This window comes from Paracoccidioides lutzii (assembly GCF_000150705.2).
Source record: "Paracoccidioides lutzii Pb01 unplaced genomic scaffold supercont2.4, whole genome shotgun sequence".
Lineage (NCBI taxonomy): Eukaryota > Fungi > Ascomycota > Eurotiomycetes > Onygenales > Ajellomycetaceae > Paracoccidioides > Paracoccidioides lutzii.
Window position 1 is genome coordinate 172,918 of NW_015440950.1, and position 26,171 is coordinate 199,088.

Here is a 26,171-nt window from a genome sequence, read left to right on the forward strand (position 1 = left end):
ATATGAGAATGCTAACAAGCTGCAAAATGTCAAAAGTGAATATCATAAGTTGATTATGCTCAGTAAGAATAATTATCATGAATTTATCACAAAATTCTTATATATGATGAGTGAGATCAAAATTGTCAAGAGAGACTATAAGATAGATTTCAATGACAAGCTGTTCTTTGATTTTCAGAGAATGATAGCAGTAGTCAATATGATCATCAATAGCCAGGAGTGTCTGCCGTGTCCTCGGTGTTCACTGATCACCCTCCCACGTCTCCCTCGGTGTTGTCTGCAACCAGTCGCTTCTTCGCGAGCTTATCCGCCAATTCATTGCCTTCGATTCCTTGGTGCGCCGGTTTGACGCTAGGATTAGGTTTAGGCCCATGAAAATGCCAAGAAGCTCGGCTGCGTAGACGGTGGTAGTCGATTCCTTGCCGAGATAAGCGAGTTCTTGGGTGCGGATCGACGGCGCTAATGCAGCAGCCACCATTTTCCCGTGTATGCCGCTACTGTCAGTGTAGACTGCCAGCGGTGGGTCATCTTCGCTGATAATGTGTGTGTGCAGTCGTTCCGCCGCTTCTCGACCTTCCGTGATAGTGACCGTGGGCGCTCTCCACCACGGCTTTACCGGGAGTAATGGGATCCGTGACTCCAGGTGATTGACCGTTCCTCCTCCCAGTTTCATTTCGAGGCTGTTGTAGAGGCGCGTTAAAGGGCTGATGGAGGATTCTCCGCGTATCGGTGGGGTCCATGCCGAGGTGCTGTTGTCGTCTTCGTTCTGGAACCGGCTGCCAGTGAGAATGTTCAGTGCTGCATCGGGTGCCCGCTTCTCCAGCTGCAGACGCAGGGGGGTTATGAAAAGCTCGACATTCAAGGCCGCGCCCGACACTGCTCGGTATGCGCCTCCTACAATCCTTGCTCCTTCTTGTCGAATCCTGTCAAGGGTCGTCCGCACCTTTTCTGTGAGCCCTCTTTCGCCGCGTGGCGTGTGCCACATGGAGCAAGCATATGTAACCTGTGGGACCACTATGGCCAGGTACGCCTGCCGTAGCGTGGCCAGCGCTGATCCCCACGTTGAGCCTGCCAGGGACCTCAAGGCGTTTAGCGTTGGTGACGTCGTGCTTTCGATATGCTGTATCTGAGGACCCGATCGTAGCTGCTGGTCCATCATGACACCCAGGTAGCGGACTTCTTTCATTGAAGCAATCGTTAGGTCTGATATGGTCAAGGCCCGTTGTACATCGTGTTTCCTTGGATTTCGCGTGAGGTGGATGAATTGGTATTTCTTGAGGTCGAATTTTTAACCGCGGGTGGCCGACCACGCTTCCGCCCGTTCATGCATTCTTGCTAACTTCCTACAGTTCTCTTCGGTGGTGCAGCTGCTGGTGAAGAAGTAGATGTCGTCGATCCAGCCTCCGGCCGCTGCCCCGGTCACCCGGGGGGGGGCGCGTCTTCCGGTATGTCGGCGTTGTAGAAGAGGTAGAGCACTGGAGAGATCGGAGAACCCTATGGGATCCCGGTCTCCACGTGGAGAGGTTCTGTTGTGTACTCCCGTAGCTGTATACTCAGATTTCTAGTTCTTAGACTTCGACTTTGCTCTTTTCCAGCGACCACTTTTGCGTCTTCTTTGCCTTTCAATTCTATCTTCCTTTTACCACCGACTGCTGAGAGTGCTCCCTTTCGCTCAACGAGAATTCTCATTCCCTCGAAACGACCATGGCAAATTATCTCTCCCTGCCTATCCTCGATGAACTTGTGCGATTCGCCGAGGAGGACGCATTGTATGAAGATTCGATTAAGGCGATGGCGTCAGGCATTCTCAACTATTATTTTCCAGCGACAAATGGTTTTGCAGTCGCTCCAGAGCAAAACCGACAGGGGAATATCGCGGATTTTATCATCCTCCGGATCCAACGACGGTTCCCCGGTGACCGCGGTGTCGTCGATCACACAGTAGCTGAAGCCAAAAGAGATACCGACTCCGTCACAGCTGCATTGGAGCAGCTTGAGAATGCCCTCGAACAATCCAATCCTGAATTTGGCAGGTGCTGGGCAATGCCTATTCATGGGTGCAACTTTCAATTTTTCGAATATCACATTCACCTGCATGCGGGTGAACGGCTTATCCCATGGGGTCCTCCGAATCAACCGTCGCAGAATTTGTTCCATTGTCGAAATGATAGCGTAACTATCGATTGGATGCTGCGTCATATGGGACAAAACAACACTCCACCAGCACGCTAATGGCTGCTCACACTGCCATGGAGATATCACGACGATGGCTATAAGAGGCTTGTTGGAATGCAACATTGGTGAAGGGGTATTGGAGGCAGATGACTTCGTATTTACTTGTTTGCTAGTAACTGATTATGCATCTTCAAGAATATCTCATCTCAGTGGAATATCATGAATCATCCAACCCGTATGCTACACCGGCAAATGCGCCATTAAAACGAATTGTAAAATTAATCAAACGAAGTGGAATGGGGACAAGGTTTCCAAGCAACCGCAGTTCTGGGCAAAGATGAGAAGGCTTCCAGAATCGAATGCGGAGTACCCTTGGGAGAACCAGCAACTGAAACTTCAGTCTTCACCAGAAAACCGCCGGGTTATGTGATTGATGCCTCCAGGAATGAGTTCTGTGCAAAACTTGCCGTCTTTGCAATCAAAACAAATAACCTGAGAATCTGCCTCCGGTTTAGATCTCACACCGGCACATTCAGTGTGTCTACAGGCGTAACAGGACGGGCAATAGACCCAGTTCTCGCGAAGTCTATTCTTCTTCCCACAGCAAGGCAAGGAGTGCTTAAAACTTCGGAGCGTAAAATGTTGAATTTGCGGAATTGTTGAGAAATACTGCTCTTGAAAATTAAAGGAAGATTGTGACAGTGTCAATGCGCCCTTTGGACTGCAAGATCTGAGGATCAGATCCAAAGTTTCTGGTGGCAAACTAACTCTGAGGTGCTCCCTGTGGGCAAGTGATGGTCTCCAGCACGACGAAGTCAGAACGTAGCTCAATAATTGAAACCCTGGGGACAATGCCAAGCCGACGTGTTGACAAAGAGGGGATGAATCTGAGAGCACAAAACAGACTGGGATGAGACCTCAACAAATGCAACATGTCGAAGTGATAAGACAATTAAATGAGCGGCATCCCTGTGGGAAACCTCAAGGAAGAATTGAGCCTTGGAGATAGTTGCCGAGATCGAGCTTTTTGTATTGATATTTCCATGAAGCACGACAAGGTATCCGTGGAACCAGAAAATATCTGTTTGGGGCGCGTCCCAGCAAGGAAAATTTACCCTATTTTCTGGATAATCAATTTGAGAGTCGGATGATACTTCAAGATCCCATGCTGCAATACACAGAAGGCCAATGGCAATTGTGTTAAATGCCATAGAGGGATATCACCAAGTCATTGGATCATCAATGAAAAATCGCTATATAAAACAGAAGTCGCGGGAAATCCTGAATTGTAGCTCATTCAGTGTTGTGGGCGGCCCAGGATGAATAAAAAGTTGATTTGATTCGGTACGACTTGTGGCGTCGCAGGCGCTCCTCCGTCCTCGGGCGCTTATACCTCGCCCGGAACCCGAGTTAATGGATCCAGCGTCAAGCCATGAGATCCATCTAGACAAGATAGCGGTATCTGGCCCGGAAAAGACTGAAGCAAACCATCAAAGCTCTCCCATCGTGTGAAAGTTAAGGTTCCGGCGTCGATATCGATCGTGTACACGTAGTCCAAATTCGACTGTAGCGGACTGGGAAAAGAAACTGACTCCCATTCCTCCAAGTTATCGAGTGAAGCTATGATAGGCTTTATTCGCCGCACAGTTTCTGGCTCGTTTGGGGATCGGATACAGCTCCTTGGTTCGTGCAAGCGATACCATTTCCCTTTTGAACGGTCTGTTAGTAAATAGCTGTAAAGGCTGAGAAGATGGCTTGCATACCGGCAGAACGTAAGTTCCATAGGCCTCTTGTCCCTATCTCTCTTATCAGTAAGAAGGAGAGCAAGATCGCTGTCGGCTTGGCGGTCCTTGGGTGTCGCAGAAACGTGACGGAGGAGCCTCGGAGTATTAACAGATTGTCCTGTAAACAAGGACACCTAAACCAGAGGGCAGCTAAACAAGGGGATATACAGAATAACAATCAAACTGGGAGAATGATTGAGGAGCATGTCGAATGAAGAAGGGTGGGAACCAGTAAGTTGTGTAAATGTATTGGGAGGTGGTCAGAGGGAAGCTAAGAAGAACTTCAGAGCAATGTGGAGACTACGTGATGGGGCTTGCTGAGTTTAGTGAGAGTTAATCGTTGCCAGGTGCACTCACTACCTCTCATTACCTGCCTCACTGTAAAGAAATTATCACTCTAACAGAATTATTTTAAGTATAAATACTGTAACAATCTTCACAAATAATAATCACATTATATCTATCTATAATATAAAGATTTTCTATATGCTCATTAGAAACTGTAGAATTTACTGTAATTGAGATATATTAGAATTATTATATTTTAATTAATTTAGAACAGTTTTAGTAAATTTAATCTCAACTATTTTTAAAAATCTTATTGTGCGTCAGCGTGATAGAATACAGTTCGCGCGGCTGACCTCAATCAGGGTTGAAAGACAACCTTGACTTCAGGCTAAGTGATTGGCTTACTGATGCTTAGACGTTGCGGCGACGGGCGAACAATGGGCGAGGGATTTCACCTAAATTACCACTACATAAGAGATTGATATAAAAGGAAAATAAAAGGTTAAGCGTCAGAAGCTCCTTTTGTTATAACTCCAATAGTACGTGTTGTTCCTAGGACATATCTCCTCAAAAATATGGGCATTATATAAATATTTTCCTGAGGCACTTTCTTTCCATGCTTAACGTGCATCAATTTATGTATCTCCTGGGGCTGTTTTCGTTTCTACGGCATTTTTTTTTTTTTTTTTTGAGGTGGATCGACCACGGGACGGCTTAGTTACCGTAGCACTTCAGGGGTTAAAATTTCCCAACAGAACCTTTTCTGAATCTCGAGGGGGACCACGTATATCTCAGATATCATGATTCCCCTGAAAATTTTAAGATTTTTGAAGCATTTTTGGTTCTTAGGATGCGGTCTAATCTCAAGGAAGACCACATTTTAGTATCAATGCCATGATTCTTGAAATATTTTGTAGTCCTGAGGCATTTTAGTGTCTGAGATGCTCTTCAAGCTTGAAGGAAACCACACTTTTCATGGAAAATGCCAAGTTTCTTAAGACATTTTATAACCTCAGGGCATTTTTAATCCCCAGAATACTTTTTAAACTTAAGAGAGATCTTGTCACGAGCATCGAGTGCCGAGCATCATATCGATCGTACGCCTCGGATCGATCGTGCCACGGCCGTATGCCTCACATATGATCAAACTCGCGTACGCCCGCGGACGTATATATATTTCATTCTTTTCTCACTGTTTTTCTTCTTCTTTTAGAGATAGTCATCATATAGATTAGCTAGTTATTTCGAATACTACTATCTTATGCCTGCTACGTTTTGACTCTCATCATAGTTCTGAGCCTGGCATAACCCTACGCAAAACACGCTTCGATGATTTTCCTTTCCTCCTTTCATTCAGTTTAACGCGAACTGACTGACTGAAAGGACTGATATTTGAATCTCTACATCATTTTTGTGAATTCTATCTCTTCAATCTGTGATATCTTGAACTGTATTATCAAGATTTCACTGACTCAATCTGAAGATTTGAGATCATCATTATGACAGTCAATCGAAAAATCAGAGAGGTCATTAGGACTCTCAAAATATTTAAAGATTGAAATGTATGATACTGATGAATATCAATGAGATGACTTACTACATTAATGTTGATAGTATTGAAGATGCGAAATTTTCAACAATCTCAAAAGAACTGTCAGAGTACATATATGAAACTTAGACAATCTTAAAAGATACCACTGTCTACAAATCAGAAATGAAGTGTTAATAATAAACATAAAAATATATGACAAAGAGAATTGATAATCATTGAGAAGATAAATGATTTTATCTATAAAACAGTAAATACAAAGCTGCTAGAGAATGACGCTGAAGATAAATAAATAAATATCTATAAAATTATCAACCTTCTTTATAATTGATTAGTATCATCAATAAAAAATCATTACTATATTATATAAAAGTGCTATAAAATACTTATAAATTATCTTTAATCTTATATTAAAAAAAAAATTTAGAGAATCACGTTTTAATAAATGAACAAAGTTTTAAAAAACATTAAAAAAGAAAAATAGTCAATAGGTAAGATATGAAATAAAATTTAAATAAAAATATTCATTAATAAAGTGTAAAAATATACTTTTTTTCTATAATAAAACTAAAATTTAAATAATGATACTTTAAATTTTATATAAAAAGATTTAAATATTCTATAAAATCAGATAAATATAATATTTATAATTTAGTTAAAAGTTCAGATTATCATGGCTCAACTAGAGTCAGGATGATAACAAGACAATAGCTTCAATTCATCTATTTAACTAGGCAGCTGCGACGAGAATACTAAACTGAGGAGGATTAGAATGAAGAATGAACGAGCAGCCGAACATGAGCAACCGAATATGGTTGAGGTCGGAACGGGTCAACCTTTAGAGCGTAGCAGGGTGGATCAACCTTTAGAGCGTAACGGGGCGGATCAACCTTAATCCATATACAAGCAGCTGCGCCGTAACACAGATTATATTTTAATAAACTGCTCTTTAAATAATAATGTTTAAAAGAAATTTAAAGATTTATATTTTATTATTCATTTGAATATATCATTTATTTTAATATTAAATTAAAAAAAATTACACTTAAAAAATAAATTTTAATCATAAATAAGATTTTTATTTAAAAAATATAACTAATAAATATTAAAGTTAAATATTACTTTATTTTTTATATTATTATTATTATTTATATCTTTTCTATTATTTTATTTTAAAATTTTTATTATTTCTATTATTATTATTAATTTTTATTAAATTAAGAATATATAAACTTGTTTTTTATTATATATTTATTTAAATATTATTTCATTCTAAGATAAAATTTTATAATTATATATATTTTTATATATTTATAAATTAGATTTATAAAATAGTTAAATTTTAATTTAATTAGATATATCAATCTTTGACTACATATATTTTAAAAAATAAATAAGAAGAAGAAAAACATAAAAAAGAATTTCTATTGAATAAATAATTATAAAGTAGTTAAATTCTCATTATTTGATAATATGATATCACAAACTTTCTTCTGCTCAATTTAAGCTTTATAAGCAGTGAGTACCTGCATAGCTCTAATTAGAGGAGAAAAGCAGAAATGTGATTGAGTCCATTTAATCTAGATCTGAATGATCTTAAATCATCAGAAACATTAAATAAAAGATATCAGTGAAAATAACCTGCCAATTTTAAGCTCTTTTCATTGAATATGAGAGAAAGGGCAAGAAAGATAAGACCATCTGTAGTGCATAAACTAACACTTGTTATTGTCGAAGAGAAAGAGCAAGTAAAAACGGGCTCAGAAAAGCCAAACGAAAGTTTTTGTCTACCGCTTAAGAGAGAAATGAGCAATATTTTTTAGAGGTTGTGGTCATTATGCGCCAATTAAGACCCAGTGAGATCCAGCTCTTGTCATGAGAGTGCAGTATTATCCTTACCGACTTCTGGACAACACGAATACACACATAGAGATGAAATACTATAATAATTAGCTACAAGCTCCACCAAGTTTGGATGGCAAAAAATTGGGAGGAGAATGTCAATCCACCCACTGTTTCTGCTGTTTGATTTGGGCTTACTCTCTACATCACTCCCGTCAATTAGAGCGCACAACCGGCATCAACAACGATAGGGAAGTTGGAAGTTCCATCAACTGATCAATCAGTTTTCAGAGACTATTCATGAAAGAAAGCCCATGATATATTGTGGTGCTTTTGAGCTTTTTTGTTGGTGGAAGATGAAACCATGAACTCCTGGGACACCACACTGCGAATAATGCCAAGCCAGGGGGTGGCGAACGTGGCTTTTGTCGTAGTGGAGACGGCTCTGGAGACGGCCCGGAACAACATGCAGGATGAGTGGCCAGCAGCATTTGGTGCCTGCGCAAGCGGAGAGGATCCTTCGGGAGAAGTGCTTTTGGCAATGACCACAAGGGATCTTAAATCAACCTGGGACCACTCAGTCTCCAATTCACTGATGGTGACGCTGGGGACCTGCTTCCTGACGTTTAATTGTTTCCGCAGTAAGGACCAGTGGGGCCCCTGCTAAGGGAACATGCAGCCAGTGGCGTTTACCGGCAAGCTGTTGTGGCACTCGCTAATGGAGTCTAGTGAACTACTGGTCGCGCTGACTGGCTGAAGATCCAGGGGCAGATCCACCGAGTGATTAGAGCGGCTCTCAAACTACTCACCTCGACAGCCAACTCAAACAGACCTGAAAAAGTGTTTTGCATGCCAGAATTGAGCCAAGGCGTGGGCCGTCGCTGAACGTGGGAGAGAGCACAGCAATGTTGCATGGGCTGCCAGAGATCCACTGCAACCGACTCATTGCTGCTTTAGCCACCATTTCTTATCCTGAATGGATGACAAGCATGTCAGGATGGATTATAGCTGGAGCCCGGTGTGCTCGTCTAGGCGGTTTCCCCCTTTTTCCTGGCTGCTAGCCCCAAGAGGATCTTCCAGCTTAATCTCCCACGTCCTACAAAAGTTGCCAGTCACCCACGTTGTCCTCCTTCTCTACTTTACTTTTCTCTTTCTCTTTTCTTGACCAACTGCCAGCTTATTATCTTCATACATCTTTTCTTGCAGCATCTCGCTCTTCGACTTCGGTCGCCCACACTCTTTTAATCTTCGCACTAGCAAACTGCATTCTTTCACATACCCACGATAATTTTTTATTTTTATTTTTATTGTTTAAACCGATTTTTTTTCTCCCTCAAAATATTAAATAGTTCCACATAACTTAACCGTCATCATGCGTTTCACCACTGCTTCAGTCGCCCTTTTTGCTGGTGCTGCTATGGCCATGCCCAGCTATCCAGTTGCTGAGCCCACCACCATCTACTCCACTAAGGCTGTGACGGTCACCAGCTGCCCTCCAAATGTCTACAGCTGCCCAGGCAATGGTCCCAATACAACTGATGCCACGTCATATCCTGCCTCTGAGCCCAGTGCCCATCCAACTAGTAGTCAAGACTATCCCGCTAGCAAGCCTTCTGCTCACCCCACTGGCCATGATGATTACCCAACTAAGCACCAGCCTACCGTTGACTGCCCCTCTGAGTCCACCTCCGATCCAGTTGAGAAGGTTCCTTATCCTACGGGCAAGCCGAAGCCAACTGCTCATCCAACCGGTACTGATGTGTACCCTACCGCTCATTCCACTACCACTGTTGTTGTCACCTACACCACCTGCACCTCTGTCAATTGCATCCCAACCGTGACCTCGTCCACTACCATTATCTACCCAACTGTCCACCCAACTGTCCACCCAACTGTCCACCCAACTACCTACCCAACTACCTACCCAACTGGTATTGCATCTTCAGCTGGCGGCTACCCAGTGTAAGTAATCAAAGTCCCTCAAAGTCCCTCCAATGCGTTACTGTCGTCTAATGTATTTTATAGTAGCCCAACCCCCATTCCTTTTGAGGGTGTTGCCGCCTCAATCGGCACCAGCTTCGCTGTAGCTAGTCTCGCTGTCATCGCTGCTATCTTCCTTGCATAGATTCTCTTTCGGTGATGATACCCACATTCTGCTCTAGGCTCTCCTGGTTTATCTCGAGCAAACGGGCTTGGCCAGCGGAGAGGAACTTTGAACTTTGCTCTGCGGTTTTTTTTTTTTTTTTTTTGAAATTTCTTCCAGTATCTCGGGTATACAAATGGCAGAAAGTTCATCTTTTTCAAAATGTTTTTTTCTTAGTTGCAAAAGCGCAAATTTTCCTTAGCTATATATTCTATTTCGCCTGGTGCTTCCTATTTAATCACGAACGCCACGGACGCACAGCTTTTTTGGGGGGCAAGTATCCAGTCTCTGGCAGCGACAAGACTTTTTGTTGTTCCCCCCTGGTGAATATATATGTACAATATATAAAAGGAAGGGAAACACGAATTCTTGGGGAGCATATAATTGCTAGTTACATTTCTTTGGTGTTTTTCGTTCTATCCTTGATTGTTTGCCTCCTGCGTTCGTTTCCCGATTGATTTGGGATTTCTTACTCGATCGAGTGTCCTGGGGAACCCACTTGAATGCCATCGCACTGATTTCCTTATTATTGTTTCTTCTACCATGTCAATTCTCCGAGGAAGACCCGTGTTCACCTCTTGTAACCAGCATTTTGAGACTCTTTTATGCCTACCTAGGAAAGTATGTCCTTGGACTAGGAAGAAAAACAAACAACCTGTACTTTTCTCGCCATATCTTATTCCCAGTTTCCCTGGCTTATCGTTCTATTCATGTTGATGTATCACCACTATCCTTGCTCATCATTCTCCTTGACCATGTCTCTATACCACTTTTGTTAGTGTTTAATAACTCTACAGAATCTTCCAACATTTTCCTTTTCACTGTCTACAAATAGCTCTTCCCCAGAATTTGTGAAATTTCTCCTCCAGAACCCGAACGCAACGTCAGATTTCCCGGTCTCATTATATACAATCTCCATTCATGGGTTCTTCATCTCAGAGCCAAGAATGAAAAATCCTATTGCGATGCATCAACATCCCTCTCTCGCGCGCCCTACACCTTATTTCCTATCCTGCTCAGATTCCTTTCCGAACAGTTAAATCGTGTTTCCACCACCCAAATACACCGATGCTACCCAAGACAGGTACCTCATTTCCCCCGCAGATAACCTTCCTGGCACATTCGGCTTCCGTGGCCAGTAATAATAATAACCATGATTAATCAATAAAGTCACGGCCAGGAATTCCACGGTAATCTCCGTGGAAATTAAATCGTAATTATCATCCATTCCTATCATTTCTTGGCTGCCGAATCAAAGATCCGGAAAAGACAGTTACCCGATGTATATATGTGGTGTGACCCTCGGCCCTAAACAAAATCCATGTTTCAACATTCTTGTTTCAATTCAATGACATTAATGCTTGTTTCCTTATACAGCACTACAGCCGAAAATCGCTGGAGCCATGTCACACATCCCGCTGTCATATAAACCACTAACTAGTACGGCGCATGTCGGACGTTAGATGACCTTTTGCGAATTTCCGTCATTCACCTCAACGGGTGTCACATGCTCGCCTTAAGCCAATGTTTTCCTTGTCCAGCAGAGTTTGATATTTCTTAGCATTAGTTACTCAGGATGGAGAGAAGTAAGCTGAACACATCAAGAAAAGGTGAGCCATAGGTGAAACTCAGTTGAAAAAATCAGTGTTAACTTTATGTTTTCCTATTAGAGGATTTCTTATTTGTACTACATGTGAAGTTAAATGCTTGAGCAACATATCTTCTGTGCATTCAATCCATGTATAAATATATGTGTCTGCCTTTTTCTATTTCTTTCTTTTCTTCTTTCTTCTATTTCCTTTAATTATGTTATGACTTCTCAAGCTGTGGATTTCAATATACGGTGAACTTCAAGTCTCAATCAAACATAGTGCACTAAATTTGATTCCAGTTAATGTCTAAATATATATATGTTCCACAAGGACTTTTCAGCGAGATGACATGCTACAGGCAAATATAGTTACTCCAGAGGATATTAAAGGACTAAATGGAATATATTTTAGATGTGATTCTCCAAGTATATATTATTTGAATTATATATATACCCGCAAAAAGGAGTTATTCTGTTGATACCACTCTGCGTGATATTATCTGTTCAAGATCAATAAAATGAAATATAAAATGATTCTTTGTATTTTAGACGGGAAGCATTTAGCACCTGTTTTAAAGGACTCTTTCCAGAGAATTCCTTCGAAAAGTTAAAGAGACCAGGAGAAGATGGATAATTGTTTGTCTGCCCATCATGTTTGATCGTCTTGGTCTAGTAATCCAACGTAAGACATACACCCGATAATCGAAGGAGAATGACGCTCTTCCAAGGCTATGATAGAATTTTATATTGGATCCATCAAATGCAGTTCTCTGTTCATAATTCAAACTACTTTGAAAGAATCAGCGATCTTTCAGTCTTCCTTCGGGGCCCACGGTCGAGAGAGGCCTCGGTAGTCGATGTCATGTACGATCGGAACCTCCATGAATCCTAGATATTATGGACGAAGGAGATTAAATACCATGAGCTGATCATGATGGGTAGATGGGTCGGCGAGATAAAAGGGGTAAGATACCAGGGGCAGTTCTATATCCGTGCTTATTTCTCCACCCCTGTTCTGGTCGGGTCAGGGTATAAATTTAGATCTTTCCGCTGCTATGGGGACGGTTCTTGGCGTGATTTTTCTTTGAGAGCGATCTCCACCCTCGAGCTAAATATTGTGTTCCTGTATTTTAGAAAAGGGAAAACTAGCATCCAATTTCGGGCGGCTCTATCAACATGTCTTGTGATCTCGAATAATGAATGGAAAACTACAGATTACCTGGGGATGTTATCACCCTGGCAGAAAACCAAAATTCCAAGCGCCAAACCTGCCCGAGCTTCTTCGCATTAGAGTCAGAAGGAAAGGCGCACATGAAACGGGCAATTCAGCAATTATCCAGTATAATTGTGAATCATCATGCAATAATAATTCTTGCTCTACAAGATGCAATATCTTCGGGGGGTCTCCGTTTATGGGTTTGGCCAAGGCCTACTCAGGCATCTCGACTGACTGCTCTCTGTTCGCTATTTGCAGATATCAGGATCTCGGAGACAGTTACGTTTAGTCGACTCTCACCATTATTGGATAGCGATTACATCATTCCAGGGGCTATTTTGTGATATTATTATTTCCCTTAAACTGATCTTTAGACGATCCTATGCGCAATCATACTCCGCCATTTTCCGCTTCACGAATCCGATTCCCTTTTGCTCCGCCTGATTCCTGGTTCTGGTAGTTGTCTTCATCGCAGCGGTCGTATTTCATGACACTAGGAAAATAATGTCGACCGTATCAGTGATCTGTTCCTACATCGACTCTCGTTTTTGTTCTCTCTCGGTACGGATTGGAAGTTTGTCACAAATTTGCCGCATGTTGCCCAGTTTTCACAGAGAAATAATGGCGGAGCAGCTAAACACAGCCATCGTATTATTATGAGCATGTGTTTTCGGCCGCGGTAAGCCACGCTAGGATCAAAGCGCCTCTTGATCTAACGCGCTATTCATTGGACTGTCAGAATCATGAAAAGTAATGCTTATGTGTTTATTTTTTGCTTTCTCCTGGTGCGGCTATGCCTCCGTTATTGGGAACAAGGGTGCCTTTGCTGTGCCCTTGAGGTTTATAAACAAATATAACCCTGCTTCCCTCTCTTGATATAAGTTGCCTATCCCTGACAAAGGATCTATTCAGTTACCTCTATCTTGAAGTCGTGACTGACAACGGTTACGTATATATTGTGCGTTCACACTATTGACTTTGGATGCCTGGATTCATTGTCTATATCTTTATTACCCTTACCGACAAATTCTATCTACAAAAATGTTTAAGTTATTTGATCAAAGGCAACCATATACCTCCAACCTGGCTCAACAGACCGCATTTAAAAATGAAGATTCTCAATATACAAGACGACATGACAATATGGCTGTAATACCAAATATAGAACTATACTCACCTGAAGAATACCGACCGCATTGCTACGCAACCGTCTCCCCATACCCCTGCAGAGCACCACTTGATCCTCCCATTTCCATCTTCACCGATCCAGCTGTGTTCGACGAGGAGAAGAGGATCAAGAAATCTAAATCAGAGAGCCGCATACGGAAGAGCTTCTGGTCGAAGTTGAAGAAAAGCAAAAGGGAAAATCAGCGTCCCCATTCAGAAATGCTGGCAGCGTACTCCAGATCAGATTTTCAACAGGGAGAGGCGAGCGTGAAACTTACCTGGTCCGACGAGCATAATATGTGGACGTTTCCCAGTGCCAGTGCCAGTGCCAGTGCCAGTGCCAGCGCCAGCGCCAGCGCCAGCCCCAGGCCTAGCAGCGAGCGATACTCCTCTCCTCAAAAGGAGGGGTGGTCAGCTAGGGATATTGAATATCGAAAAAAATACACGCTCCCTGCTTCCCAGGCCACGAAGGAAAGTGACAAACTTCTCTTTGCACAAATACCTGGTCATTATCCTCTCAGCCTCTACGACTCTGTCAATAATAACGACTCTCTCCCAACCTACACATGTGGTAGGAACTTCGGTGATGTGGCTACCCGAACAGGAACTGAGAGCCAGTGGACTCTCGTGGCGAAGAGGGTCTGTGGATCAGCTTCAGTGCGCTGAAAGTTATCCAGGGATATCACCACTTGTTGTCCTCATCCTTTAGAGAGAGAGTTACATATATACTCAACTACTGGAGTTTTTGGCCTTGTATGTATACATGTGTTGCAACTAGAGACTTTATAGATCGGTTCCCTCGCCGTCAATTCGCAGAGCGAAAGTTTTACAATATCAGCGAAGATGACGTTCACGACTGGAGGCTCCCCTGTTGGTCATTTTTTCCCCTCTTGAATAGGAATGGATTACGCATCTTTCATCATATCACCTGCCCTGCATATGGAATCCTTTTTCATGAGATTTGGATCCTGTTTAGGAGAAGGCTAAGCTTAGAGATGGAATGGAGTAAAAAGTTCTATGGCATGGATTTGCTCTCTTCTAGTTGGTCCCTTTCCTCTGACATTCCACAGAACTGCATCCAGTTTTATCTTGATACCCTCACTTTGTTAATTTATGCATTTTATCATCGAGTCTGCGGTTGTGTTGTTCTTGGCAACGGTGCTTTTGTATATATTTTTCTTCTATTCTGTCTTTCCAATTATCTCCTCTCGTCTTGTTCACTTTCTTTCCCCCCATTGTGGAGCTTCCCCATCTTACACCTTTCTCTTGAACAGCGACTGGATAATTAAAGACAGAAAACCCCCTTCAACATTCATTCATTAGAGCGCTGCGGCGTAGTCACGCCTGTCGAAAAAGTAAAAGGCACCCCTGTGCACAAGGGCAATGCCGGGAAGTCTAACACGGGATTGAGTTAACCTTAAAAATTTATCGCCGTATCTGCCTTTGGAAACTTGGAACTTGGAAGTCTTCAAGGGCACGTGGGGCACCCATGAGACTGGGGAGGAACTAAAATACGAATGCACAGCGCGACCCACGGCATCTATGAGGTAACTAGGTCATCAACACAACGGTGACAATTTCACAAGCAAGGGAAAAGTTGACTAAACTACCTGCTCTGTCCCTCACATTCCCTTCTTGTGCCTTTTGCTTTGGGAAATAATCATTTTCGTACACGAGGCTGATCGGGGAAAAAGAGCCAAGCCAAGAATTTCCAACTTCTTCGCCTGAACTTTGGAACAAATCGTACTTGCAGGACAATTCTCCTTTAATTTAATTAACCCTTAGGGTGTTTCGGAAACGGAGCCCTTCTTGTACGTGTCTGCAGGATGAGGGGCCTAAGGTGTTAATCTGGTGATATCGTTGACGGTGAATACTGCTCGTCGGCAAGACGCGGTGGTCTTGATGCTATCTTGAGACCGTAAGGAGTGGGCATGAACGTAATACTCTCGTGGACTTTGCATCAAATATCTGATACCCAGCTTGTGACATTGGAGTTTTGTGTGTTCTTAAAAGTCTCCCCTTTAATCATAGGATGGATAATTATCGACACTAAGCCTCCGAGACGCGGCTGTTGAAGACATCAAGATCGTGCGTTCGGAGTATGAAAAATGTATGGCACTCAAATATTGTGCATGTCTGCCTAATCATTGTATAAGTCGCTGGCTGAATTATCGCAGCCGTGTCATTCTATTCTGCGATGTGGTGCGAGGGTGTTTTCAAAAACAATGACCGCGAGTTTTTCCCCTTTGGCAGGTCGCTCTTATTTTGAAGCTTGTTCATCAGACCCAGAGCCCAAGAGTTAGGCTCGCTGCGCATTTCAGCGGCTGCCGCAACATGTAGTTACAGGCATGACATAATCTGCCTTGAGCTCAACCTCACTCTTGGCTTCAGCCTTCCCTACTCATTCCTTTGCTCAACGCCTATGTCGCCCTATTTTTGGTCCATGAAAGCCTCAATTTTCCGTTGCTATTATTAGATTATTTGCAGTGACTCAAGGGAAACACAGATAGGTAATCGGGCGTTGACTTTAAGTCGCGTTCTTCTCCCCTTCAGCGCTAACTAGACAGTCGCGGCGTGATAGATAGAGAATGAAGAATAATATGCTTTTAACCCCGCCCGTCGGCCAAGAACTTCCTGTGAATGGAGAACCGGAACGACCGAAGCATTGAAGTGCTCTTGAAACTATGTCCCTCCTAGAAGTCCCATCTTCAGACCTTGCTTTCTCGACGTGGCTCTGGGGAAGCTAAGACCAAACAAGGAGAGGCTTGACAATTCTAAGAATGCCTCTGGCTCAATTATGAACTGGAAACTCGCTACACACTTGAATGGATATCTTGAAAAATGAAAATGGGGGGTGTCTGTATTATTTCATGCCATATGATCGCCAACCTGTCATCAAAGAATCCGCGCCAGGAAGTAGAGTATTACCCGTGGAAATTGCCTTTTAGGTAGTCAATGTGCTGGTCTTGTTTTCTCGTTTTCGGTTCCGATAAGTATCAGGCGGTCTCATTTGGTATACGTTTTGCTCATTGTCTTGGTGGCATTATGGGAATCTGCAGGATATCCCGGACAAGAGAAATTCAACAGTCCTGGTTCTAGTGCTCGAATATGCAAGCAAATCGGTTTCCTAAAGTCTCCAGAAGGAGACCTTGGAATAAAAACGCGCAGTTCCTCGAGGTCGACCACGTTTTTCCAACTTCGTCCAAATTTTACTCAAAGCTGCAAATTTACGTTGGTAGCAAAACCTGGGGTAGTACCAAAGGTATCGAGAGTGGTGCACAAAAGTTTTCTCGAGGAGCCGGTTTCGCTAGTTCTCCGACACCCGACCCGAGGATGTAATTTGGCCCTTTCGCCTGTATGTCAAGGCTCTTGTTTTGGCTAATGGAGCCGTTACAGTCGACTGGCCTGGTCTGCAGGACTCAAATTCTGCCAGAGCAGCTGTTGCTTTGCGATGCATTAATGATGCTCTTAACGCTAAATACAGATCATCTGGATTGTGCTTTTAACGAAGTTACGTGTATTTGCATCAAGACCGACGCTTTCAATTGTCTTTAAGCTTGGATAACGTAATCCACCACTAAACGACCTGAACCACTAAATGACCTGTAGATTCAAAAACACCGCACTGCGTTGGAATTCGAATATCCTCACAAACCACGAATTTACTAATTAATTTAATTAAATGATTTAATAGAAGAATTTCCTAATTACATATAAAATTGGGTGTTTCAAATAAATTGATGTGTGGATGGCTTGATAATTTGACCACTGCTGGAAATCCAGAGTGAAGGCAGAGTATAAGGGGTTGAACCCCTAGATTTGCTCTGGCTGGCTGACTCAGCCTAGCCATCGTTTGCACGTGCGCACGTGATCATGCTACGCGAGCTTGCTTAAGCTTGAGTTCTCATCTCATTCTTTTCTTCCCTTTCTCAAGCAATTCGTCCTTGTTATATAGGAGGACTAGCCTCTAGTTCTTAGAGCTTAACCCTTTACATTACGAATTGCTTCACTCCTTTCATTGATAGGCCACTGGGAGCCTTAATCCTGTATCATGAAGCTCAGCAAATGTGCTGACATATAATAGACTATTGGGAGCCTTAAATCCTGCATCATGAAGTTCAGTGATAGCACTGGTATATGAATAGACTGGGTTAGCAATTGTGCTAACAAATGAACAAGCAACATTGAAAATGTCTAGCCAAATGAGATAAAGTGGCAGACTTGTACAACAAATACACAAATGAATCAACATGAAGCAATGAGCAGGGATGCCCCCAGCAGCTTTGAACAACAATGGATGGCCTTTCTCCAACAGCAGGAACAGGTCCAGTGTGAGAACAGGGATTTAATAGCAGCTCAGCAAGCTGAAATAGCTAATCTACAACAAGCTTTGAACACTCTGACATCAACCCTCTCTCAATCAAACCTGCAACCACCCATTGCAGTCAGAAGATCAAAGATCAAGCTACTGGACTGCAAGAAGTATGATGATTCTAATCTGAAGCACTACCCTCAGTGAGAGCTAAAGCTTCAATCAAAACTTAAGGTTGATGGGAAAGCTTTAAGTAATAATGAGGAATGTGCTTGGTATGTGTACTCAAGACTGAAAGGAATGGCAGCAGCTCAAGTTTACCCCTGGATTGAGAATAATAAGGACAAGATCAACTTCATGATAGAGAGCTTACTGAAGCAGACATGCATGCTCTTTAGTGATTCTGCATGACAGGAAAAGGCTATGCAAAAGCTCAACAATATATGACAGGGTAAAAGAGCTCTCTTTGACTTTCTGCTCAAATTTAATCAGCTACTGCTGGAAGCTGGTGGTCATGAATGAGATGATCACATTAAAAAGAGGTATTTGAAATTTGCTCTAAGCATGGAGCTGAGGGAAGGCATGGTGGATGTAAGGGAATTATCTCTCTATGAGAATTACTGCAAGGAGCTTAGATTAGTTGATCATCAACTCTCTGAGCTTAAGACTTTAAGGCAGTGGTCTAAATGTTGTGAGGGCAGATCTTCTTCAGATCATATGACATCTAATTCATACTCTCTACTTTGTCATGCTGTTCTTGACTGATGAAATCAGTCTTAAGCTTCCACTGATGATCTGATGGATCTCTCTCCTGGTGCTGTGACCCCAAGCACTCACCACATCAAATTGGTAAATCAGACAGAGGTTAATTGATGAAGAGAGCAAGGCCTGTGCCTGAGATGTGGAGCTGAAGGTCATATGATTAAGAGCTGCTCATTCAAACCTCCCAGATGCCCTGCCACCCTCATAATAGCTAAGGTGATCCCTGAGCCGGTACTGGACAACGACAATGTGGATATGAGTGAGGATTTGAGAAAAGAGTAGCTCCAACCAAAAGACACTGAAAAGAGTGAAATAAGAAGCTTATGAGAAAGCAATGGAGAAGATTTAAATTTAAGATGATATTCAAACCCTTCACTGTTGATGCTTTGATAGATAATGTCTTTTTGACTAGAGCAATGATAGACAGTGGATGTAATGTCTATGATCTTATTTCTCAATTCTATGTTAACAAGCATAAGCTCCTGTGCATTGAAATTCCCCCTGTTAAAATAACTGGCTTTGAAGACTTCATGGGGCTCTTCACAAGCATAGTGACTGGCATTCAAATTGATATAGACAGTCACATAACTGAACAGGCCTTTCTCTACATGGTGAATGAGTTACATGGTCATGATATGTATCTAGATGACCTCTGGCTGGCCCAGCAAAAGATGATCATGATTTCTCATTGAAGAATTGTGAGATTTGAAGAGAGTGACATAGAGGTAGAGTCTAGTTCAAATGCAAAAGCTGATGTGAATTCCATCTCTACTGTAAGCTTCTCTAGGCTTGTGAGCACTTGAGAGAAGTGAAACATTGAGATCTTCACTGTCAGTTTGACCAACATTCAAAAGACTCTAGAAGTGAAATCAAAGATTGACCCTAGAGAGAAGCTGCCTGAACATTATCATGAGTTTTTGAACATATTTGATAAGGAAGTCACTAATGCTCTACCCCCACTTTGTGGCCCAGGTAGAGATCATGGGATTGAACTGATTAAAAAGGCTGATGGTAGTACAGAACAACCCTCTTGAGGCTCATTATATAATATGTCTTGAGAGGAACTACTGGCTTTGTGAAAGACTCTTACAGATTATCTAGATAAGAGTTTTATTAGAATGAGCAACTCCCCTATGGTCACCTCTGTACTATTTGCAAAGAAGCCTGGAGATGAGCTAAGATTCTGTGTGAACTATCAAGCTCTTAACAAAATCATCTGAAAGAATTGATATTCTCTATCATTAATCAGTGAGACTCTACAGTGAATTGGACAGACTAAATGATTCACTAAGCTGGACATTATTGCAGCTTTTCACAAGATTCAAATCACAGAAGGTGATGAGTGGATGACAGTCTTTAGAACCAGATATAGACTATTTGAGTGGCTGATTACACTCTTTGATTTGGCCAATGCTCCAAGCACATTTCAAAAATATATCAACTGGGCATTATGTGGATATCTGGACGACTTCTGCTCAGTCTATTTAGATGACATTTTGATATTTTCCTCAAGAAGCTTACAGGAGCATCATGAGCATATACAAAAGATGCTTACACATCTATGGGAAGCAGGCCTGCAGGCAGATATTAGAAAGAGTGAGTTCAAGATGAACAGCACAAAATATCTTGAATTCATCATTGAAGCAGGCAAGGGTATATGAATGAATCCAGAGAAGGTTAAAGCTGTTTTGAAATGAGTGACATCTACTACTCTTAAAGATGTATGAGAATTTTTAAACTTTGCCAATTTCTATAGACAATTTATCAGGGATTTCTCAAAGATCACAACCTCACTGACAATTCTTACATGCAAGAATGTTCCTTTTTTATGGATGAGCAAGGCTGAGGAAGCTTTTAAGTGTCTAAAATTAATGTTTATCTTCACTTCAATCCTGCTTCAATTTGACCCTGATTGTGAGACTATATTGAAAATGAACTTCTTAGATTATATCTCAGGAGAAGTGCTGCTACAATATGATGAGCAGAGCATTCTACACCCATGTGCCTTCTTCTCTCACAAGCATTCACCTGCGGAATGCAACTATGAGATTCATGATAAGGAGTTATTAGTGATAATTGAGTGTTTAAAGGAATGGGATGCTGATATAAGGGGTTGAACCCCTAGATTTGCTCTGGCTGGCTGACTCAGCCTAGCCATTGTTTGCACGTGCGCACGTGATCATGCTACGTGAGCTTGCTTAAGCTCGAGTTCTCATCTCATTCTTTTCTTCCCTTTCTCAAGCAATTCGTCCTTGTTATATAGGAGGACTAGCCTCTAGTTCTTAGAGCTTAACCCTTTACAGCTGAGCTACAAAGTGTAAAGGAATTCAAGATCCTCACAGATCATAAGAATCTAGAATACTTCATGACTATACACAAACTAAATGAAAGACAGCTACATTGGATGGATATTCTCTATTGATTCAACTTCAGGATTGATTACCAGCCAGGGAAGTTGAACATTGGACCAGATGCTCTATCATGAAGAGAGCAGAACATGTCACAGGACACTGATGATGAGAGGATCAAGCAGAGGCAAGCTCAACTACTTAAGTTTAATGTACTGGCATTTGGAATGGAACCAATAGTGATTATTGCCAGTGTGAAACCTGAGATGTCTCTTCAAGCTCAGTGAAATGAGGCTCACAAAAATGACAAGATTCTGCAGTGTCTGGAGCAGACTCTTTGTGAGAGAAGATTCAGATTTTCTTCTAAACTCAGCATTAAGGTCTCTGTCTCTGAGTGCTCTTTAAATGAGAATAAGAAGCTTCTCTTTCAAGGTCATAAGTGAGTGTCAGACTTCAAACCTCTTTGAACCAGGTTAGTGCATGAGGCTCATGACTCATCTCTTACTGATCATCCTGGGTGAGAGCAAACAGTAGAAGTTCTAAGATATGAGTTCTACTGATCAGGCTATGCTGCTGATGTGAGAAGAATAATCAGAAACTGTCATCTTTGCAGATCAAACATCACATAAAGAGATTGATGTCAGGAACTGCTTAAGTCTCTTCTCATTTCTAAATACATGTGATAAAAGCTTTTTATGAACTTTATTGTAAACTTATCAAGCTCTAAAGAATACACAAACATCATGATTATAACAGACGGACTGATCAAGAGAATTATATTAAAAACAGTTAAGAAAACTGATGTGAAGACAATGACTAGAGTGTTTCTTCACAACATCATTTCTCAACATGGCATTTCTAAGGCAGTAGTATCAAATCAAGAGTCAGCTTTCACAAGCATGTTTTGAACTTGAGTGTGTGAGAAATTAGACATTAAAAGATGACTCTTCACAGTCTATCACTCAGAGACTGATGAAGCTACAGAGTGAATAAATCAAATTCTGAAAATCTATCTACACTAGTACATTAGCTTTCAACAGGATGACTGGCATGAATGACTCTCTCTGACAGAGCTGATCATCAATAATAGAGATGCTGTCTCAACAGATATGAGCTTATTCTTTTTAATACATCTTTTATGTCTTCTTCATTGATATAGCTGATGCACCTCCTGTTAAAACACCACATAATCTCATTGAGTTTGCAGATGATTATATGAGAAAGATCTGTAAAGTGTTGAAGTGAGTTCAAGTAAAAATGACAGATGCTCAGCAATCTCAAAAGAACTATATGAATAGATGAAGAGACTCAGCTCTAAGCTTTCAACCTGAAGATAAGATCTAATTAAGCTTAGAAAACATGAGAACTAATCACCTGTGCAAGAAGCTGAATGCAAAATACAATCAATATACTGTACTAGAAAAGATAAAATCTCATGCATATCAACTGAATATTCCACTCAGCATTCACAATGTCTTTAATGTAAAGCTTCTACATATAATAACAACAGATTTCTTGTCTAGTCAGAGGCAAACTGACTGGCAGTCACTCACTATAGAGACCTCAGAAGAACCTGAGTTTGAGATTGAGGAAATTTGAGATGAACAAATCTACTAGAGAAAAAAGCAATACCTTGTTAAATGAGTAGATTGGGCTGAGTCTACATGAAATGATATGAGTCTCCTATAAGAAGGAAAGGCTTTGAACACTTGAGAGGCCTCTCAGCAGGCAAAACTAGGTGTAAAGAGGACTTTAAATAGTCATAAAGACCTGCAACAAAGAGGGAGAAGGGGGGTATTATAAGGGGCTGAACCTCTAGATTTGCTCTGACTGATTGACTCAGCCTAGCCATCATTTGCATGTGTACATGTGATCATGCTGCACATGTGCACGTGATCATGCTACATGAACTTGCTTAAGCTTGTGTTCTCATCTCATTCTTTTCTTCCCTTTCCCAAGCAATTCATCCTTGTTATATAGGAGGACTAGCCTCTAGTTCTTAGAGCTTAATTCTTTATAATCTTATATGTCATTTGACTGACAATCATTAGTGAAAAAATTGAATATGAATTAGAAAAAAATTAAAAAACAGTAAGAAGCTTCATTCACTGAATGAGATAGATTTGAAATCAGACAAGTAGAGATATAAGAATAGTATAGAAACAGATAAAGAGACAGACTGACAAACATCATTAAGAGTCTTGACTTTATAGTAGAAGATTTTATTTATTTAATATTAAAATCATATAAAATAAATTAATCAAGCTGTAAACTGACAAAGCAGAACACTGATCTCTTCAGAATTCTGAAGAAGATTAATAATGTCTACAAACTGAACCTCTCTGCAACAATGAAAATTTATTCAATCTTCTTCTCATATAAGTTATGCAAGAATCTTAGAAATCTCATACCTGGTCAGATTGTGAGACCACCAGACCCAATTGAAATAGATGAGAAGAATGAATGAGAGATAAATTGTATACTGGCCAGTTGAATAAGCCAGGGCAAGCTGCAGTATCAAGTATATTGGAAAGAGTTTGATGAGAATTCTTTATAATACTATATTCATGATTTCAAAGGATCACCTTATGCAATATAGGATTTCCATGAGGCCAACCCCACTAAAGCCAGACCATCAAAACACCTAGATGAATGGGTAAGAACATGGGAGATGAGCAGCTATCTGAAAGATGAAGATGATGATGATCTTCCAGCATGAGGGCATGCCCACTTCTAGATCAGGGGTGATATTAGGCTCAGAGGCTAGGTTTATCCCCATCACGTGACCACGCCCCACATGGGACCTAGCGGATCGGCCGTGACTCAGTCACGTGATCACGTGGGCCGTTTATAATCTGAGCAGACCCTGACACCCCTTTTCCTCACCAACCTTAGTATTTCGTTATATAGCAGTTAGCAACGCAGAGAGATTCTATCTTAGACAGCTCACATTCGCTCCCTAACACATAGTGCTTGCAGCGCCTACATACCTACCCTCTTATGATCTTAGTTATAGAGCTTCTCACGCTTCCTTTTGACACTTAGTTCATTCACCTTAGTGTCCTCACAATACATTCTGAATGCTGATCTGTGAAGCAGCTCATTCAGTTGATTCCAACTGACTCATCTGTGATTTCTGTAATGAGATTTCAAATGATTTGAGGTGTAGAAGCAAAGCTGTGAGCTGTCAGCTTCTCTATATGAAGAAGCAGCTGCTCTTCCTGCAGATTTGAGATCTTCTTCTTATGGTGTGAGGCAGCTTCATTTTGTGATAGTTGAGTTCCAATATAGTGCTGGCGCAATGTTGTCATGTTGATTCCATATTTCCTAGCAGTCACAGTGTAATTTTTGACCTTTTGTGACTTCAAATCTGCAATTGCAAGCTGAATTGAATCCTTGTTGACCATGGTGGAGCGTTGCGAAATGGGGGGTTGAAATTCGTTTTGGCGAAAATCACAGGTCGTTTAGTGGTGGATTACGTTAATATGCAACTACACCTAGATTCGCACGTTCCCGCTGCTGATGGTCAACAACATGAGGATAAACGCTAGATGTTGAAAGAGGAGCGTTGACAAACTCTAGCAACATTGGACGAACTTCTTGAGGAAATTCATAATTTTGCAGAGCTCCCCGGATTCGCGAACAGGCATGTCTACTCCAGGTTGACGACGACGGGTTAGTGGTTACCTTTTTTCCGCGGACGGAGCAGGTATGTGGAGAGACCTCTGATGTCAAATCTCAAAGCGATACGGATATGGACCTTGTTGATTTGCCGTAGCAACAATCTGTGGAAGTTGTAGAACAGAAACTCCACGACGCTACGAAGAAACAAAAAGCAGTTTTCTGATCGGAAGAAGGAAATTGATTTGGAACTTAAACATATTAACTAACAGTTAAAAGATTCCCAGGAGAAGAAACAAGCATTGTACCTGGAGTGTATCTCAGGTAGAAACCAATATGCAAAATCTCAAATCCAGAAGGATTTAGTAGATGTCAAAGACTTCGATGAAGATAATTTCGACCCCATGGTCAGCAAGCGAGATTATGACTAAATTGCACTACCCCTTGCTGTGTTTGTGTATCCCCTAGAGGATATCAGAAGCTACAAGGTCACTTTTGAAACGAAACTCCCATCAGAGTGTTCAAAGAAAGCCTACATGCTGAAATACCATCGCTTCAAACCCATTGTTGTGGTTTAACCGTGGTGGAGCATAAATCTACATTCCAAAAGTTCTTCAATAGTCTTGAGCAACTGCTCAATTCTCTGTAGCTTCTCTCCTCACCTGAAGAACTAGAAAACTCCCTTCACGAAGCAGAGGTAAATGAGACCCGTGTTTTCTTGGAGGAGCGATCGAGTTTTTGGAACAAGTATACAACCACCGCCATTGCCACTCATCATTATTGCAATGGATTTCCTGATCACCTACGTTACCATTGTGGTTCTAATGAATGCAGGGTCCTGGAAAGGTTGAGGACGAGTATTTCAGCGAAATTACGAAGGCAGTTCGAGATAGCGTTTTTAATAAGTTCAATATATCCACCACAGCTTTCTCCGACGAATTCTCGTTGCACAATGAAAGATCACTTGTGCTCACATATTGTAGGAATTGCTCCTTCTCGGGCTTGGAACAAGGCAAATGATAGAATTGCGCAATGGAATCGACCGCCGAACGAAGCGGGACTTGCTTGGAATACTTACCAAGCACTCTGTCGACGCAGCAAAGTTTTCATTAAGGATGTCAGTGTAACCCTCCCAATTGTAAACTTTGAAAATGTTATTATTGACATCGCAACAGGGTCGGAATAGGGAATTGTAAGAATCAACAATATCATGATGACAAGATCTGTATATCTGACAATTCTAGGACCACACCTATGATGAAACTACTTGGTCGCTGCCTGGGAAATGTAAGATATGTATCACCGTTTTGAAAAGCTATGTGCCTCCTGTATTGGGTTGTTGAGTTGGAGTCAGTAAGCTAATAACCGTGCCT

General features: G+C 41.6%; 8 protein-coding genes across 8 annotated transcripts; 5 read left to right on the forward strand and 3 right to left on the reverse strand.

Annotated features, from left to right (window-relative positions):
* Nucleotides 1-1,704: 1,704 nt before the first annotated feature.
* On the forward strand, nt 1,705-2,232 carry PAAG_01811 (hypothetical protein; the record flags this gene model as incomplete). Its single annotated transcript, XM_002795877.2, has 1 exon — nt 1,705-2,232. The coding sequence occupies one exon, from the start codon at nt 1,705-1,707 to the stop codon at nt 2,230-2,232; it is 528 nt and encodes a 175-aa protein (XP_002795923.2).
* A 1,330-nt stretch (nt 2,233-3,562) lies between these two features.
* PAAG_11372 (hypothetical protein) lies at nt 3,563-4,165 on the reverse strand (the record flags this gene model as incomplete). The annotated part of the gene is made up of 2 exons (XM_015847033.1): nt 3,563-4,077; nt 4,144-4,165. The coding sequence occupies 2 exons, from the start codon at nt 4,163-4,165 to the stop codon at nt 3,563-3,565; spliced, it is 537 nt and encodes a 178-aa protein (XP_015703295.1).
* Nucleotides 4,166-7,932: 3,767 nt separating this feature from the next.
* Nucleotides 7,933-8,584, reverse strand: PAAG_01812 (hypothetical protein; the record flags this gene model as incomplete). Its single annotated transcript, XM_015844454.1, has 2 exons — nt 7,933-8,257; nt 8,448-8,584. 2 exons carry the CDS (start codon nt 8,582-8,584, stop codon nt 7,933-7,935), a joined length of 462 nt encoding a protein of 153 aa, XP_015701458.1.
* Nucleotides 8,585-9,010: 426 nt separating this feature from the next.
* Nucleotides 9,011-9,763, forward strand: PAAG_01813 (hypothetical protein; the record flags this gene model as incomplete). Its single annotated transcript, XM_002795879.2, has 2 exons — nt 9,011-9,600; nt 9,664-9,763. The coding sequence occupies 2 exons, from the start codon at nt 9,011-9,013 to the stop codon at nt 9,761-9,763; spliced, it is 690 nt and encodes a 229-aa protein (XP_002795925.1).
* A 3,866-nt stretch (nt 9,764-13,629) lies between these two features.
* On the forward strand, nt 13,630-14,421 carry PAAG_01815 (hypothetical protein; the record flags this gene model as incomplete). The annotated part of the gene is made up of 1 exon (XM_002795881.2): nt 13,630-14,421. One exon carries the CDS (start codon nt 13,630-13,632, stop codon nt 14,419-14,421), a length of 792 nt encoding a protein of 263 aa, XP_002795927.2.
* A 2,442-nt stretch (nt 14,422-16,863) lies between these two features.
* Nucleotides 16,864-17,094, forward strand: PAAG_01816 (hypothetical protein; the record flags this gene model as incomplete). Its single annotated transcript, XM_015844455.1, has 1 exon — nt 16,864-17,094. One exon carries the CDS (start codon nt 16,864-16,866, stop codon nt 17,092-17,094), a length of 231 nt encoding a protein of 76 aa, XP_015701459.1.
* A 7,232-nt stretch (nt 17,095-24,326) lies between these two features.
* On the reverse strand, nt 24,327-24,584 carry PAAG_01818 (hypothetical protein; the record flags this gene model as incomplete). The annotated part of the gene is made up of 1 exon (XM_002795884.1): nt 24,327-24,584. The coding sequence occupies one exon, from the start codon at nt 24,582-24,584 to the stop codon at nt 24,327-24,329; it is 258 nt and encodes an 85-aa protein (XP_002795930.1).
* A 1,166-nt stretch (nt 24,585-25,750) lies between these two features.
* Nucleotides 25,751-25,984, forward strand: PAAG_01819 (hypothetical protein; the record flags this gene model as incomplete). The annotated part of the gene is made up of 1 exon (XM_015844456.1): nt 25,751-25,984. One exon carries the CDS (start codon nt 25,751-25,753, stop codon nt 25,982-25,984), a length of 234 nt encoding a protein of 77 aa, XP_015701460.1.
* Nucleotides 25,985-26,171: the final 187 nt, after the last annotated feature.